General features: G+C 42.0%; 1 protein-coding gene across 1 annotated transcript in view; it reads right to left on the bottom strand.

The window, feature by feature from the left end:
- ABCD2 (ATP binding cassette subfamily D member 2) overlaps positions 1-16,066 on the bottom strand; it is a 47,456-nt gene that overhangs the window by 13,371 nt on the left and 18,019 nt on the right. Inside the window, exon 7 of the mRNA XM_074583263.1 lies at positions 1,709-1,854. Within this exon, the coding sequence (XP_074439364.1) occupies positions 1,709-1,854 (146 nt within the window). The remainder of the gene's footprint in view (positions 1-1,708; positions 1,855-16,066) is intronic.

Here is a 16,066-nt window from a genome sequence, read left to right as displayed (position 1 = left end):
TTGTGTGTGTCTCACACGCACAGACTGACAGGCAGAAGAGCAAGAATGGGGTCGGCAGTAAAAAGGGACTACTGTCCTTTGGCACAGAAAGTAGAGCGAGACAGATCCAAACCTGGGTTTTCAGTTTGGCAATACAGAACACTGACCCAAGCCAACGGCACCTCGTGCGTGGAGCGCAGTAACTGCTCCATCATCAGTTCCATGCTCCAGCTGCAGGGTTATAAACCACAACAATGTGCATTCAGGGGCTGCTGGGGATATGGTTTTGGCCATGTGTTGAGGGTCATGTGTTGCTCAGTACATCTACAAGTACCAGCACGCCACGAATGCACACTCCACAGTGGCTTCTTGCCACTGACAGTTTAACTGCTCCTCCTTTTCCAGCTCCCCATTCCAACACATCTGCGTAGTCTTCTGCAATCTGGGCACCCAGTGAAGTGACTCAGGAATACTAACAGGAATGGTTATAATATCAGTGTAGGGAGTAGAGGAGTCTGCAATTATTTCGATCACTGAGTTTAGCGCTCTGCCCACTTTTTCAATCCTTGTGTCATAATATCAGATCTGAATAATATTATGAATCTGTAGGTATACAATTGCTGCTGTAAATGATTACAACTCCCCAGGCTAAAATGTGTGTAGAAGACACCAGATGAGTGTCCATGCATACTGACACACTTTCTGCCTTTTGAACAGAGCAACAGGCTGCCATCCAGGAATGGGAACTGAGACGTTGCCTTGGGATTTCCAATGACTGAAGAACTACTCTTTATTGTCAGAATGATCCGGAGAAACATCAAGCACACCCATTACAAGTTAATGGACTCCAAGTACCCTCTCAAAAAGGAGCACTGACAGCTGGCAGAAAGAGGCAGGGTACATCCAGCACTCCCGACATCAGCTCCTTAGAGGGGTTTGAAGATCCAACTTGTTCTCTCTAAATGTTACCAACTTTGTCCTATGTCTGTTTTAAAACCATAATGATGGGGAGGAAATTCAAACCAGAGATTACTGGCTGGTGGGAATGAAAGGATGAAAATTATTGCTATGCCAAAAAAAAAAAAAGCCATGAAATGCTCCAGTTCCTTAAGACACAAAAGAAGCCCTTAACATCTTGACATTTATTATGCCAGCGTATTTACACTGTCCCCTACTCTTAGGACAAACAACGCTGAGAACACATGGCAACTTAAACAGTAAGTGGTAGATGGCAACACCCTACTGCCAGCCAGTGTCGTTTGGTTATTTTTAACTTGTTCACCCTGGTGCTGTACTATCAGACACTCTTTCCTATGGCCCATAGTCCTGCTGATCACACAAACCAGGGAGGTAAAAGCAGACCTGACTCTCCTTTCACTCGCATGCTTTTGAGTTGATGTAGTTAGTGATATTACAAGGTTTTAAATCAGGTCACATTTTCTAAGAAAATGAAAGAAGGTCACTGATCTCACAATACCATGAAAAGACTGGCCATTACAAGAGAACAAGGATGTTCAGCTTGGGCATGGATTCACTGGGGAGGAGAGGAGCATTTAGCTCTTCTCCCTCCATTAGCATCAGGAGCGACAACCATGTGGTTGTGCAGCTCCCACAACCACAAAAAGTCTGGATCCAGTTTTGCCAGTTCAGTAAGTAAAGTTCAGTCACACTAAGACACACAAACGAGGAATGGATTTTGTAAAGCTTTTTCCAAAAACGTGCAATTTACCTCCTTCTCTTTGAACTATGTGGTACAGATGAACCATATGCAGGATACACTCCAAATCCTGATCTTGGTAGCCTTTCTCGTGCATGTCCTCCACTGAGTCTGGATAGATGACTTGATCACGTAGAGTTCCAATGGACATGTAGGGCCTGAGAAACAATACAGAGAAACTGGTAATCTGGAGCTGGCTGCAAGCGAGCGCATCTTGCTGATGCTCCATGAGTATAATGCTCTAAACACCATGTTGCTAAAATTGGATTTATCTGTGGGTGCGTTGTGGGTGAATGCTTTTCTAAACTTACCCTAGGGACAATGTATTGTTTCCATAACAGCTGATTACAGCATAGCAACAGGGGTAGTATTAGCATGAAAACAAAATGACAGATCAGGCAGAATAAACATCCACTTCATAGCCCACTCTGAATGCTTTCACTTGGAATCAGGGAAACTCTACGCCGTATTCGAGGTCTGGTACGCTTACAGATGTAGAAATTGAATTAAACAGTCACATGTTAAAAGAGAATTGTAACAAAAACGTTGCTGCTCAAACTGTGAAAGACTTCCATGGTGCAGCAGGAGACACCCAGGTCAGGCAGAGGAGCATGGAAAGCCTCCTTTGCACAGAGCTATTCTGAACTGCACAACCGGGCCAGGGCGTCACTGAGCTGGCTCTAGAAGCCAGTGTAAGACTCTGAATTGCAAAAAGGCATACATTAGAGAAGTTGATCAGCTTAAACCTCCCAGCATCAGCCTACCTCTGCCAAACACAAGGCTGAGCTGTATGTGAAGCAGCTTCTGAATCACCATGTTCCCAGACCAGGTAATACCATCTGTCTTACTAAAACAAGCTGTCTCTGCTTTGGAGCCAGAGTCCTCAATCATGGCCCTGTCCCTGGAATGGCTATGGACAGTTTCCACAATGTCATATGCTGTGCCCAGCCTTTGGTACAGCACAGGCCTCAAAAATCCTCCTAGTCTCTAAACAAAGTCAGCTCAAAGGACGGTTTTACAGCTCCCTAAAAGATACCAGGCCACTCAGGCTGGGATAGCCAAGGCAATCTAAGACACATGTATTTGACCATCTCTTTTGCTGCTCTTGTTCCAAGGATTTCTTGTGAAGGACAAATATCCATCCCGTCCCACAGACACTGCTGATAGCCCTTGGAAGCTGGAAACACCCCGGGAATGATCTGTGAGATTATGAGTTTGGAGGGAAAGGACAGAGCTGAAGAACAGTCAGCTTTCTGTGCCAAGAGTTACACTAACTCCCTCTGGGTTCATCTGCCAAAACAATACTAGTCTTATTAAAGCTGTGGTGCCAGGGGATGATGACAGAGAGGAGCAGTTAAAATTGGGCCAGCAATGAGGAGGTTTCCAGGCAGCTTGCTCTTGCCATGGAGAACTGCTTCCAACAGCTTCACAGCACATTGACGAGGGGTCAGTTTTCTTCCCTGAAGAGCTCTGGACCTGCATGGTGAGGAGGTCTCAGCCATGCATTTGAGGCTTTCTCTGACAGAACTGTGTAATACCTTAGAAGATTTCTTCCCTTCCCTTGGCTGTGTCTCTGCAGAAGGGGTGGATCTACCCATTGTTATTCTGAGTCCCTAAAATACACCACAGAGTAATTTGAAAGGATTCATAATGCAACAAATGTAGAATTACAGATGTAAAGCAGCAACGTGAACTGAAAGTCACATTTAAGCTGGCATAAGCTGCACTGGTTTTAGCGCTGCAGATATCCATGGTGAACGGCCTGTACTTGCCCATAGTTAAACTACTTTCACCACCAGCTGGGTGAGGGTGGGAAGGGCAGGGGATCTGAACTGCTCACAAATATTTGGTCATCTCCCTGCTGTGGGCAGGCACCCAGATGAAGCAAAACCAGAACCGCAAGTCAAATACAAGCATTGCTGCTCCTCTTTGCTTGTTGTTCTGCTTTGTGCTTATTGTGGGAAGAGTGCTGCTCCGGGCTGCTGCAGGAACATGAGCGTCAAGTGCAGTGAACCATTTACATTAATGGGGATATTGCAAAATCTCAACTCTAAAAGTTATGTAACTTCATGAAATAATGATATATTACATCTCCATCTAAAATCCCAAAGGGCTTTACTTCTTGCATACTTAGCTCCCTTCACCTGCTCCAGACTGCTGCTATCTCTGGGACAGAAGACAGCAACTCCACCTGGGCTCAGAAAAGTTGAGATCAGGTTGTGCATGAGGCTGTGTAATTTAGGTGAAGCTGCAGGTAAGGGCAAGGAGGACAGAGTTACCTGTCATATAATTTGTCTGAGGTTTAGTACTTTGCTCTTGTGAAGTATGATCCTGTAATGACTAGCAGCTCTGAGATTTAACCTACAGCACAACTGGGAAGGCAATGCTCAAAAGCACCGCGCCAGGACACTTATTGCCATGCTGTTTATTGAGTCACCAGCACCGCTTCCTGGTACAACTGGATTTTCATTGTGGCCTCCAATTTAAACACACCACTACTACCAAGCACGCCTCTCCCCGCCTAGTTTGTAAAAATTAAGGAAAAGCTGAGCCTGCAGTGGAATAGCAAACCCCATCAATTACTGACTAACTAGCAGAGAGGAAGAATGGTTTATGGTTATGGGTCTGTCCCTGGAGGTGGGAGAGCACATTCTGCTTCCCCCATCCCACTCATGTCCCTGCGGGGACGCTTCATCTTAACTGGCATGACATGTCTCGTTTGGGGCTCTAACTCTTGACAACACAAAGAGGCACCTCCGTGGTTGGTTTATCCTATTTATTTTAGGGCGGGGACTGATTGTCTCCTGGAGTGTCTTCTCCCTCAATGGGGGACAGAGACCAGACAACTAACTTAGATAACTAACTTCTAAAGTGCTAAAGTTAGATGAGATCTCATCTAACTTATACTCTCATAATCTCATGCTAAACCAGATTTCTCTATCCGTAACTTGAAGACAATAACCTCCTTACATACCATGGGTGCCACAAAGCCGAACACACTAAAACCTGTTACTGTAATCGAGGTTACATATGTACGATAGCTAGACATTAAATAATAAGAATTATGGATAACTGGATACAGCAACAGTGAAATTTTGGCTTTGCCAGTAAGCTCCTTGTTAAAATACTGTTTTCATTAAATTTTTAGAAGTTAAAAAAAAAAAACCAGTCTTTTTATCCTGAAGTAAACTCGAGTTTAACTGGACTTAATTGATTTCTGATGGAGTTTTTCCTTTCAGTCAGAGTGTCTGGGTTCCAGTCTCAAAGAAAGCACTCTTATGGATTCCAAAAGCAACTCCTCTGCCATGTGGAGGTCATGTCTTTGATGGTAATAGCTCTGCAATTGTTTTCTTTCTTTCTTTCTCTGCTCTCTGAAAAAAAGATTCTTACACTGTTTCTGAGAGACAGGATTTAAGATCAGTAATCTTTTTTTAAAGGTTTGGTATCAAACCTCCAGAAAGCTAAGAAAACTTACTGATTCTTGTCTGGTTTTCTAGAATTTCAAGGCATTTATTGGAAGAGACACTTTCAGTTCTCATAAACTGATCTTTTTTCAGTCAGTTTGATGGTTTTATTGCACCACCAATTTCTGTTTGCTGCACTTTGTGCTTCACTTTGCAGAGTTGTAACTTCCTTCTGGTGTAACCAGCCATCATCCCTAACGCTTACAGCTTCCCCCTTGCGGTGCAGGCTTTAAAGAAAGATGATACCAAGATGTGCTGCAGCCTGAAGCCTGTGGTATGGACAATTCCACAGTGCCCTATTGACACATGGCATTGTATACAATGTTGGCTAAATAGTAGAGAAATCATATGGGGAGGAAGGGCAAGTGCTGCTGATGAGATGGTCTCTTTATTGCTGTTAGCTTTGGGGAGGGAGAAGGGGGGCAGGCCCTACAAAACATATTGGAGTACATACCAGTCACTTGCCTTTCCAAAAAGAGGACTTACCTGTAGCAGCTGTTAGGCTTAAAGAGGGAAGTATAATGAAAAGGGATGTTAGATTAAAACTGCACACTGTACCCAGGCAGTACTATCATCTATTAACTCACTGATGTCTTGAAGAGCAGAGGGCTTCACTCTTTTGTGTAGCAAGTTAAGCAAGATTACTTGCTTAGATGTCAAGAAATTTCTGTTCCAAAATCAGAACAAGCCATATCCACTTGAAATGTTTACAAATACTTCCCAAATGTATTCAAAGTTTCCATCTTCCATGCAAAATAAACTGGCATGGAAGTGCTGGCAGAACTGATAACCTGTTCGGACACCCATACTATTTTAAAGAATTATAGCAACTGATCAATATGCACTTTGAGACTCTATAAAGCAACCTGAATGGTCAGAATCTTAATTATTAGCACCCTGGAATACGAAAGGGATCAAAAATACATCTTAATTAAGTGGCTCGCATCAGCAGTTAAAGGACATGGTTTAGAAGTGGTTTTTGTCAGGGTAGGTTAATGGTTGGGCTTGATGATCTTAAAGGCCCCTTCCAACCTCAGCAATTCTATGATTCTATGATATTAGTCCAACGTAAGTGCCCAAGGAAATGCTTCTAGGTACAGTCTAAAGCTCACCTCACCTTCCTTGGCACAGCTTATGATTAACACTTCCTCCATGGAAGTCTAAAAACATGTGGCATGTGATTCTGGAACCCATATGCATGCCCCTGACTGGGCAATCAGGACCTGACTTGCCATTTGCTGTCCAAGTATGTTTGCCCTTATTACAGCACTATTATTCTCACAAATATGCAAAGTTATGTGGGAAAAGCTTTATCTTCTAGAAAATTATGTGTAATGCAACTATAAACTCTTGACTGACCCATCTTTTAAGTTTCTGTGTCTGGCTGACAAGATGCCTCTCTAATGTACCTAAACAGGAGAGAGAAAGGGGAACATGACACCTGGGATTCACCATTTCAGACAAATTGCAGCTTCAATTTTCAGAAGATATTGGGATGGTTTCCAAGTGCAATCCAGAGTGCTTATTTTAACATCTAAAATAAAATGTATTCCAAATTTAGGCACCTCTATTCAATAAGATGATACCAGAGCCTAAGCTCCAGTCACCGAGGTATCTTCCTAGGAAACTTGGAAGATCTTAAGGAGTCGGTGCTTGCATGGAAGATCTCCAGGGTAGAAAGCTAAGGGCACAGCTCATGTCTACAGGTGTGCCCAAATGCTGTCTAATTCCCCAGAAGATCCAGTACAGCACGGAATATGAAAGCAAGAGTTTGAAGTCCAGCACAAAACACTACAGCTACTAGAGATGCAAGATGAGGAGGTGTATGACAGGCTAATGGTTAGGAAATCTCTTCCAAGAACTGGGTTCAGACTAAGTTCTTCTCAGCTTGCAGGGCATCAGATTCTCATTTTTCTAGGCTAGAGTCCAGACTAAAGAGGAGTCAAAGGGAGGGCACCTTCTAATCTTCCCACTGAAGCAAGGAAACTACTGCTAAGAGGCAGGAATCACGTGTCTGAAGACAGAGTTATTGGAAAGAGCCCAATTATATACTATACCAGTCAGAGTTCTCAACTGGAAGGAGAGAGACTTGTACCCATCCTTGTGGCATATATTATTTATGTTATTCCTTTTTTTCCTAATGCTCTCTAATATAAAATGCAGTAAGTATCTTAATCCTTCAGTAGCATTTTAAAAACATGTTAAAGGGGGTTCTAATCTTATTTAGGTGCCTGCTTTCAGGAGAGGGCTTAATAAAGATAAAGGGGGTTAACATTTAGCTCTCAGTTTTGCTCCTAAACTTCAGTAAGAGGGCGGAGTTCCGACACATATTTATATTTAGAGATTCCTACGGATTAACTCTAGGTGGCTCCCTTTACCTACCATACAAGTTTTTTGGATAATTTTCCAAAAGCCCTAAATCTTTGCCCAACTATCTAGGGAATCCACCTATATTTAGAAATTTCCATCACCTTGCTGGTGCCAAGATTCTAATTTTTAGGTGCTGTAATACCTCAGCTGGAATCATCTCAGAACTCCAGCTCTTGCCATGCTCCTCTTTTAGGTCAATTGTAAAAACTCCACAGTTTTCAACAGCAGCAAAGCTTGATCAACAGTGATGTTCAAGAAATGCCAACCTCCACTAAGTAAAGCAATCTTGATTCCTAACAGTTCTTTGATGACATTAATAAAATAAACAGCAAAAACCTAATGATGGCACCATCACTACAGCTTTGAGAAAATAATATGTCTTGAATGAATGTGAATGAATTCCTTTCAAATAAAATAATATTTAGCAAAATGATAAAAAAGCAACAGGCTCAGTTTATTGCATTGTATGTAGTTCAAGGGATTTTAGGACCAGCTAAAGTTTCAGCAGCCCTTCTAAAGATATAAATAATCGATCTCTCTTTAAAATACCCTACACTGAACTCTCGTCTCCACTCATACAGAAGTAGCCGTGAACATCCTCTAAATATTTCAGGCAGATCAGTTACCAGAGTGGAATGTAACCAGCTTATAGCCATTAACATAGTTAACAGGAAATGAAATGCCCAGTACGAAAGACTGAATTCCCAATGCATATAATTAGGACCTGATATCAAAGGCTGAAAAAAAATCACACTAATCACACTAAGCTTTCTTTGCAAAGAAGCTATGCACGTCTCTGCATATATGTAGAAAATAATCTGGAAAAAAAATAACCACTAAGTTGAAAGAAGCCTTTAATTTAAAGTGCTATTAATGCTCAGGTATCACCTCATCTCATTATTTACTTATTCACCTTAACCAAGATCACTTACAATATAGCTAGAACTGGTCAGATGGCATAAAAGTTTAAGGTGAACAATTCACAAAATTATCCAGTTCAGTCTATTTGTATCTAGTGATAGGCAGAGACAACAGAAAGAACACAAGAATACATGTATAATTAAAAACAAAACCCAATTTCTCCAAAATAAGAGCAGCTAATGCAACCTGAAATAATTGTATCTCCTGCAATGAATCAAACCAGCCAGAGAAATGAAGGAAAAATACTCTTCTTAACATCTAATTTTTGCAGGCCCAGTCTTTTCATACCTCTGGCAGTCCTGACAATAAAAGGATTATTTGGATGGATGATAACGAAGATCAATTAATTGAAGAAAAAACAATGAGCTGTTCTGGACAATAGTCTAGTCTGCCAGTCCCACCAGGCATACCACAGCCTAAGAGGTGTTTCTGATTTTTATCACAGAAACGTAACACAGTCAGCAAGGCAGTTTCCCTCTTTTAGGAAGATCCCAAATTATCCATGTTTTTGCAGATGAGAAATGACACCTTACTTCACAAAGAAGAGGAAGTGTAGACAATGAAGCCTCTAGAGCAGAAGCTGCTTTTCCTCTAGGCTTCTAAAACGCTTACTTGTCCATGGCAGCACTACGATATGAATATGCAAATAATACTGGAGCAATAGTGTGTCACCAGTAAGACGCCCTGCCAACATGTGGGAAGTCACACTGCATTGAGTCCACTCTCTAATCCTCTGTGAAACACTTTGCGTTACACAAGACGGACATGAGAGCGCAGAATAGAGAGATGCACCATGAATATAGATACATGGGACATTATCACAGCCATTTTATAAGTGTTATAGGTACCTGAAGTGGCCACAAGGGAGCTGTAGTAATCTCTAGCAGAAACTGAAATTGATAGGGTGTAATTAATGCCAAATGCTAGGCAGACAAACAAGTCTGGAAAAGCCTTTCCTCTTGGGAAAAACATGCTCCCATCTAAGCTAGACTAGTGCACACATCCTGAACTGCAGAAAGAAACCCACCTGCTACATGCTCCCGTGAGACCATGGGATAATTAATGACTCAAAACCAAAGAACTGAAAATCCAGTGTTCTGGGGGCTACTCAGCATTATTTCCAGAAGAGACTTATCTCACCTAAAAGTTACCTATCCAAGTCACAGTTAGTCACCCCAGGCTCTCTTTGTAGTCAGTGGAGTCCTCTAGTGAACTGGTACCTCCAGTAGGTCTCATGTGTCCTAGATGTTTGTCCCAAGACACGGGATGAACAGCAGCAGTGGTCTGAACTGGAAGACCATTGCGCGTTGAGGAGTTAGTGATCCACATAACAGTTGACACAGAGCTTTGCTGCACCGTGTTAGGCTGTGCTGCCCACATAAATTGGCCTTCAGACCTGTGCTGTGCTGCACTTATCACTTGGCTGCAGGATAAACTTTGCTGGCTAATCATAACGGAGGAGCCTGCAGGCAGCTCCCACTTGGCATCGGCAATTATGCCACCTGTGTGTCCTTGTCTTTATCTTGAAGTGAAGCAGCATGTTCTCATGCTAACATCCTTTTGCGTAACAGTAGAAATGATAAATGGAATTGTTTACTTCTAAGAAAATCCTGTCAGAGTGCTAAAGACCATAATGTCAATGAACCTTAGCACAGATGGGATCAGTGCAGCATGCCATGCTGATGTCCATCTGATGCTGCGCAAGGCTGGTTTCCTAGCATCTGATGGGATGTAAGTGCCACAAACACCAGAGAATCTCTCCTGTGAGGAAAGGCTGAGAGAGCTGGGACTGTTCGGCTTGGAGAAGAGAAGGCCCAGGGATCTCATCAATGTACATAAATACCTGAAGGGAGGGTGCAAAGACAGTGGAGCCAGGCTCTTCTCAGTGGTACCCAGTGACAGGATCAGAGCCAATGGGCACAGACTGAAACACAGGAGATGCCATCTGAGCCTCAAGAAACAATTTTTCACTGGGAGGGTGATCAAGCACTGGAACAAGTTGCCCAGAGAGGTTGTGGAGTCTCCGTCCTTGGAGATATTCAAAAGCCCTCTGGACGTGGTCCAGGGCAAACAGCTCTAGGTGGCCCTGCTTGAGCACAGCGGTTGGACTAGATGACCTCCAGAGGTCCCTTCCAACCTCAACCATTCTGTGAGTTTGTGACTATCTATGCTATCAGCTCATTCCTTATCTCTAATAACAGGAATTTTAATTAATGCATTACAGAGTTCAAGTACCTTTCTTAGTGAGATCAACAACGAACACCTTCATTGGTGCACTGCAACAGTGAGCGGTCCTCCGGAGGCAGACAGTTCACTCACAAAGCTCACACAAGGATGTCTAACTTTTAGCTGCATAAATGAATATAGAAAAATTCTACCTTTGGTGCATGAGTTGACAGTGGGGATGAATACTTGTATACAAAAATAGCTAAAAGTCTTCTCTCTGGAAGGTGGGTAGTTACTAGTGAATACTGCATTGTCTCCAAGAAATGCAGAAGAGAATCACCACGCTGAATATAACTTACATTTACCTTGGAAACCACAGTAAGCTGGAGGAGGGACAGAAGGTCCCATTTACTGTGGAGCTGGGACACAATTCTGGAGCCCAGGATACAGGGGCTGGCAAAAGGCAGAGCCAGAGTGCATGGGAAGGTCTACCACCCTCACCTCAAGAGGGAGGTCTTGGCTATGTCTACTATGTGGATATTTAAAAGCATAGGGCACTGTAATGAGAGCTGCTGATTGAAAACTGTAGTAAGAAGGAGGAGAAAAGACTTCTTCCCAGGGAAGATGATACAGTTGTTATTAGAGCTTTCAGTTATCCTCCCCTCACAAAAGCCAGCATCCTTTCAGTCTTTTCATATCAAGCTTTTTATGCCAGGCAGGTTTTGTAGTTTATTTTTCCCAGTGCTTCCCAGTGTTACGTAGTCAAGTTGCTTCTCATCATTTGATACGCATAAGGCATTTGAAGCATGCTTTTTGACATTCCTAGGTAAAATATTATTGAAATAGTAAACATTTGCCCTTCTGCTCATCTGCCAAAGATCCTTTGTTGCACAGTCGCAATACAGGGCATTAAGCTGGAGGTAACTGCTCAAGCTGGACATAGTAATTGGACTTCTCTGCAGAAACTAGGTCATGTCCATGCAACCACCAGATTACTCCCTAACATGCAAGTTTGTCCATACCACTGCTAAGTTACACAGCGATCTCAGTTAACCTGTAGGTGAATCTGTTCCCCTGGCACTGCTGTCAAAACTAAAATTTAAAGGCAAACGAGCTCTTTGAGTAAAATGAACCTAGCACAGGTTAAATAGATCATTGGTTGCTTTTCTGGATGGATCCTATAAATACCAGCCACGTCTCAGTTCTTATAATCTGTTTAGTAAAATATTTGTCAAGTTTAATCTGACAATGTACTTAAAATTTCAAAGCCTAGTTTTCCCAGCATTTTAATGAAGTTCCAGAAAGAGCCTGGCACAAACATGGATGCCTGGAAAGGTGGTACAGGCAACACATACTTATCAGTGCTGAATGAGGAGTTTTGATATTAAAAATCCTGTCAAAAGAAGCAAGTGGAGGGCAGAAGCGTTGCAAGCTCATGCTGGCAAGAACATGGTGTCCAAAATACACTCTGAAACACAGAGCAACTGATTGCCAGAGATCTTAGTAGAAATATTCCTGCAACTGGGCATACTCACAGACAAAAACTTAGCTCTTCTGTAACATTGAGGAAAACATCTCAAAAGAATGAAAATGGAGGAAGTTCTCCATATTAGTAACACCCACTTTTATGCAGGAGCCAAAACAAGATTTCTGTGCGTAGTACTGAAGCAATACTCAAAATAGGATGGATGCTGCTTTGATTACGAGAATGGATTTCACCTTTTAGTTGCATACGTATCATGGTATTTAATCAGCCGTGCAGCTGACAGCACTTTAACATTATACCTCTGTGTATCTGTGACTTGGTAGGAATGCAATGAGTTACTGAATGGACCTTAATCTTCTGAATGTTGAAGTTCTTTTATGGATCACAAATAAAAGGGGCTTGGCTTGCACTGAGTTAAGTGACCGCATTGTGCTTTAAGTGAGACATCTCCATGAGTCTGGAGAATAAAATCTCCGCATTCACCTATACAGAAGGCAGTAATAATAGAAGGTGCTTCAACCGAAAAGTCCACCAGCAGGTAAGAGACAATACTGAAATGTCAGTATCAAATCAAGCCTGGGTTTCCCTGGAGATTCAGAATTGTCAACAAGGGTTTTCATTTGTATCCTGCGTGGTACTGGCTTCTGTGCTTCAGAAAAATGCCCACTAGGAAATGCATTAGTCTCCGTATGCAGTAAAAGTTGAGTATGTATCAACCCAGCTCAATTCCTCACCCACATTTAGTCCTCTTGGTACCTCCCATAGCCACAGCTTGCTGCAGACAGGCCGCCAGTCTGAAGGGACTGAGGGACCAAAACCTTAGAGCATGCTGAAGTCCTTCACAAGCATCAGTTCAGCTGCAGCCTTTAAGACCAGTGTTGGATTTATGTAAATACATTTCAAATCTAAACTAAACCTCAATGCAGCAAGATGACTAAAGCCTTCAGTCTGGGATTTCTGCAACTCTTTGCCTAATAACAGAAAAGACTTGTAAGCTGTGCTTTAATTAGCTGACTCATGTGTCTGGCCGGTAAAGAAGGCACCTTGCATGGCTTGAGAGGGAGTAGCAGCTAATCCATAAAGCCATTTTCCACCTCTGACTATCAGCGTAGGTAAATCTTGTTCACAATGTGCTACCAAAAGGTACTGTTATTACTTGTGATCAGTCAGCACACAGACCTAATTAAAAACCTTCAAACTTTACAGCTGTGAGTGAGCCTTCAGTGGAAACAGAGAGGTCTCCCAGCGATCCTGGCAGGCAGAGCTTCAGCTAACTTACAAGGCAGCAAGACAAGAACTTCTCTGTTCTAGGTGAGACAAGACAGGACTTCAGTCAGGAAGGAGAAGTGCAAGCATTTCTATACAAGCCCCAGTAAGATGGAATGGGAAAAGCTGTGCCCTGGCTGAGGGGATAGCCTAACAGTGCCTTCAGATGCAAGGCCACGCTTTTTAATGAACAGTAGAATACTCAATTAACCTGTCTTGAATTGACTCATAGAATCATAGAATTCATGTCAAAAAAGAAAAAAGAAGATACAAAGCAGCAGCCAGTTTGTTAATGCAAACCTGCATCAAAATAGTACACACAACTGAAGTATGCTATGTTTCATGTCAATGCTATCTACCACAGACCTTTTTTCTCATTTCTCAGATAAACGCTGAATTTTGGAAATAAACGTATTTAAAAGGAGTACCATGAACTTGATAACAGTAAGTATGACAAACAGATGCAGTATGCAAGGGAGTAGATATCTATATAGCATGACATGAATGGATGGCTGGAGGAACAAATCAATGTGGTGGTGTACTATCAGCAAAATGCTGAAGGGCAATGACAAACGCTAGTGTGGTGTCGGCATGTGCAGTCAGAGTACAGCTGACCCGACTAAAGGGATCATAGTTAAAGACAGAGCAGTGTGAGCCGACAAGAAACTAGGATGTGCAAAATACAACACAGCACAGAGACATCTGAGCCAGCCTAAGTGAGATGAAGCAACAGAACTCGCATAGGCATATTTGCACAGCACTTCACTTGGGCTACTTCTCTAACAGACCACGTGCTAACAAGAAAGTAGTGTAATACAGAAGAGCCGTATATATGGACACTACATAAGCACATACTTTCGTATGTAATATAGGGTATCTGACAGTGAACACAACAATTTTGCAACATTAAATTGTTTAGGTAATCAAGAATTGTCATTTTAATGACAGTGGCCACTACTAACTACCTCAAACGCTTAAGATAACATTTGAATAACACCATAATCTCCAAAGTGTCATGTGCTTATAACATAAAAATTACTTTCATTTTATCACTTTATTATTTATACCATTTAGAACTTGCTTGGTTTCATCCCCATGATGAATAACCTTGGACTACTTGAGGCAAATCAAATCAGACATTTGGATTACTTATTAGAGCTAAGGAGAGGAAATATATCTTCAGAGCTGATAGAGTTTTGTTTAGTAGCCAAGGATATTTTTAGAATACAGAAGGAAAAACACCAGACAGAAAACGACTTGTAAAGGAAACCCAGATAAAATACCAGAAATAGAGCAGACACATGCAAAAACAAACAGCTTAGAAGGGCCAGATAAACCTTTCAACTGTTATGTTCCATACTGTCCTAGTATTAATGAGAAGTCAGCAAGACATAGGTATATAAATCTTAAATGATGAAAACAAACAAAAGTTGACACTAGTGCATCTTTGGTTGCCTCCATCTTAGCATCTGACAAGCCTGGTGTTGAAGGAAAAAAAAGAGATCTACTTGAATGAGCAATAGAAAGAGAGAGAGAATACAGAATTGGACCATCACTGTGACCACTGAGAAAGTGTTAGGGTTGGCCTTATACTAGAATGGCACACAGAATTACAGAAAAACTATGCATGCTACGCCCCTCTCACAAAAATAACCAAATCGCAGTAGAAGCAAACTGGAGAGGAAGAACAGTAACAATGGACCAGGAGAAAGAAGTACAGTGGATTAAAAATTACTCCAAACTCTGCGAATGTGAATCAGTCCTCAAAAAAGACAGAGAAAATGCTGATGGACGTTTTAGATATGCGCTGTGCTAGGAAGACTTGAGAGTCATGATAGATGGTTATGGAACCAACAGAGACTGCATGAGACATTCCTCCACACAAATACGACAATAAGACACAGCTGGCAGAAAATGACTAATATTTTTTATCAATAGCCCAGTGGTGATCACAGCTTTACTGCAGCTTTACAGTGCGGAGACATTGAGGAATATTCCTGTGGTGTTGTCAACGTAACCTGCAAGTATGAAGGTGTGCAATTCTCCTGGCCTTGATATCAAACGAGGGAGAACTAAGGAAATAAGTGCCAACACGTGCAGAATCTGTGTTTCCTTACAACTGAAAAAGCTGAGACTTTTAGCTGGAGGGCAAGAAGAGCTGCAGTAAATGTTAGGATGAATTGTATGCTAGAGCTCACCAATTCCACAGAGATGGAGTCCCCTCCCATGTTTAAGACCAACAGAGTAGGAACAGGGCACAGTCCAGAGAAATCAGGCTATCTTCAGATACGCTGCTGATATGCTATGAAAGTATTGACTGCTTCTTTAATTCCCTAAGTGCTAGATATACATCTTGTGGTCATATCTTTAGCACTGGTACTCATGCTACCCACTACATATTCTTGTTAATTATTTAGTATTTAAAATGATGTTTCTGAATTCTGATTTGAAACATGGTTCCTTATCAAGTAGAGCACCCACAAGCATTTATTTTTCCATTCATGATACCTTTTTGACCAGTTAATTAAAAGAAGAATGCAAAGAAGTGGTTAACACAAATGAATTTTACTTTGCAAAAGGGATAGAGAAGTAGAAGGGGTAAGAGCACACACGCTGCCAGTTACTGAGGCTCCAATGACAAGTGACAACTTGTTGAGCACTGATCCATCCTTGAAAACAAGCTGCTTTCTGTTCTGA

This window comes from Larus michahellis, chromosome 1 (genome assembly GCF_964199755.1).
Source record: "Larus michahellis chromosome 1, bLarMic1.1, whole genome shotgun sequence".
NCBI lineage: Eukaryota > Metazoa > Chordata > Aves > Charadriiformes > Laridae > Larus > Larus michahellis.
This window is presented reverse-complemented; position numbering and strand designations above follow the sequence as displayed.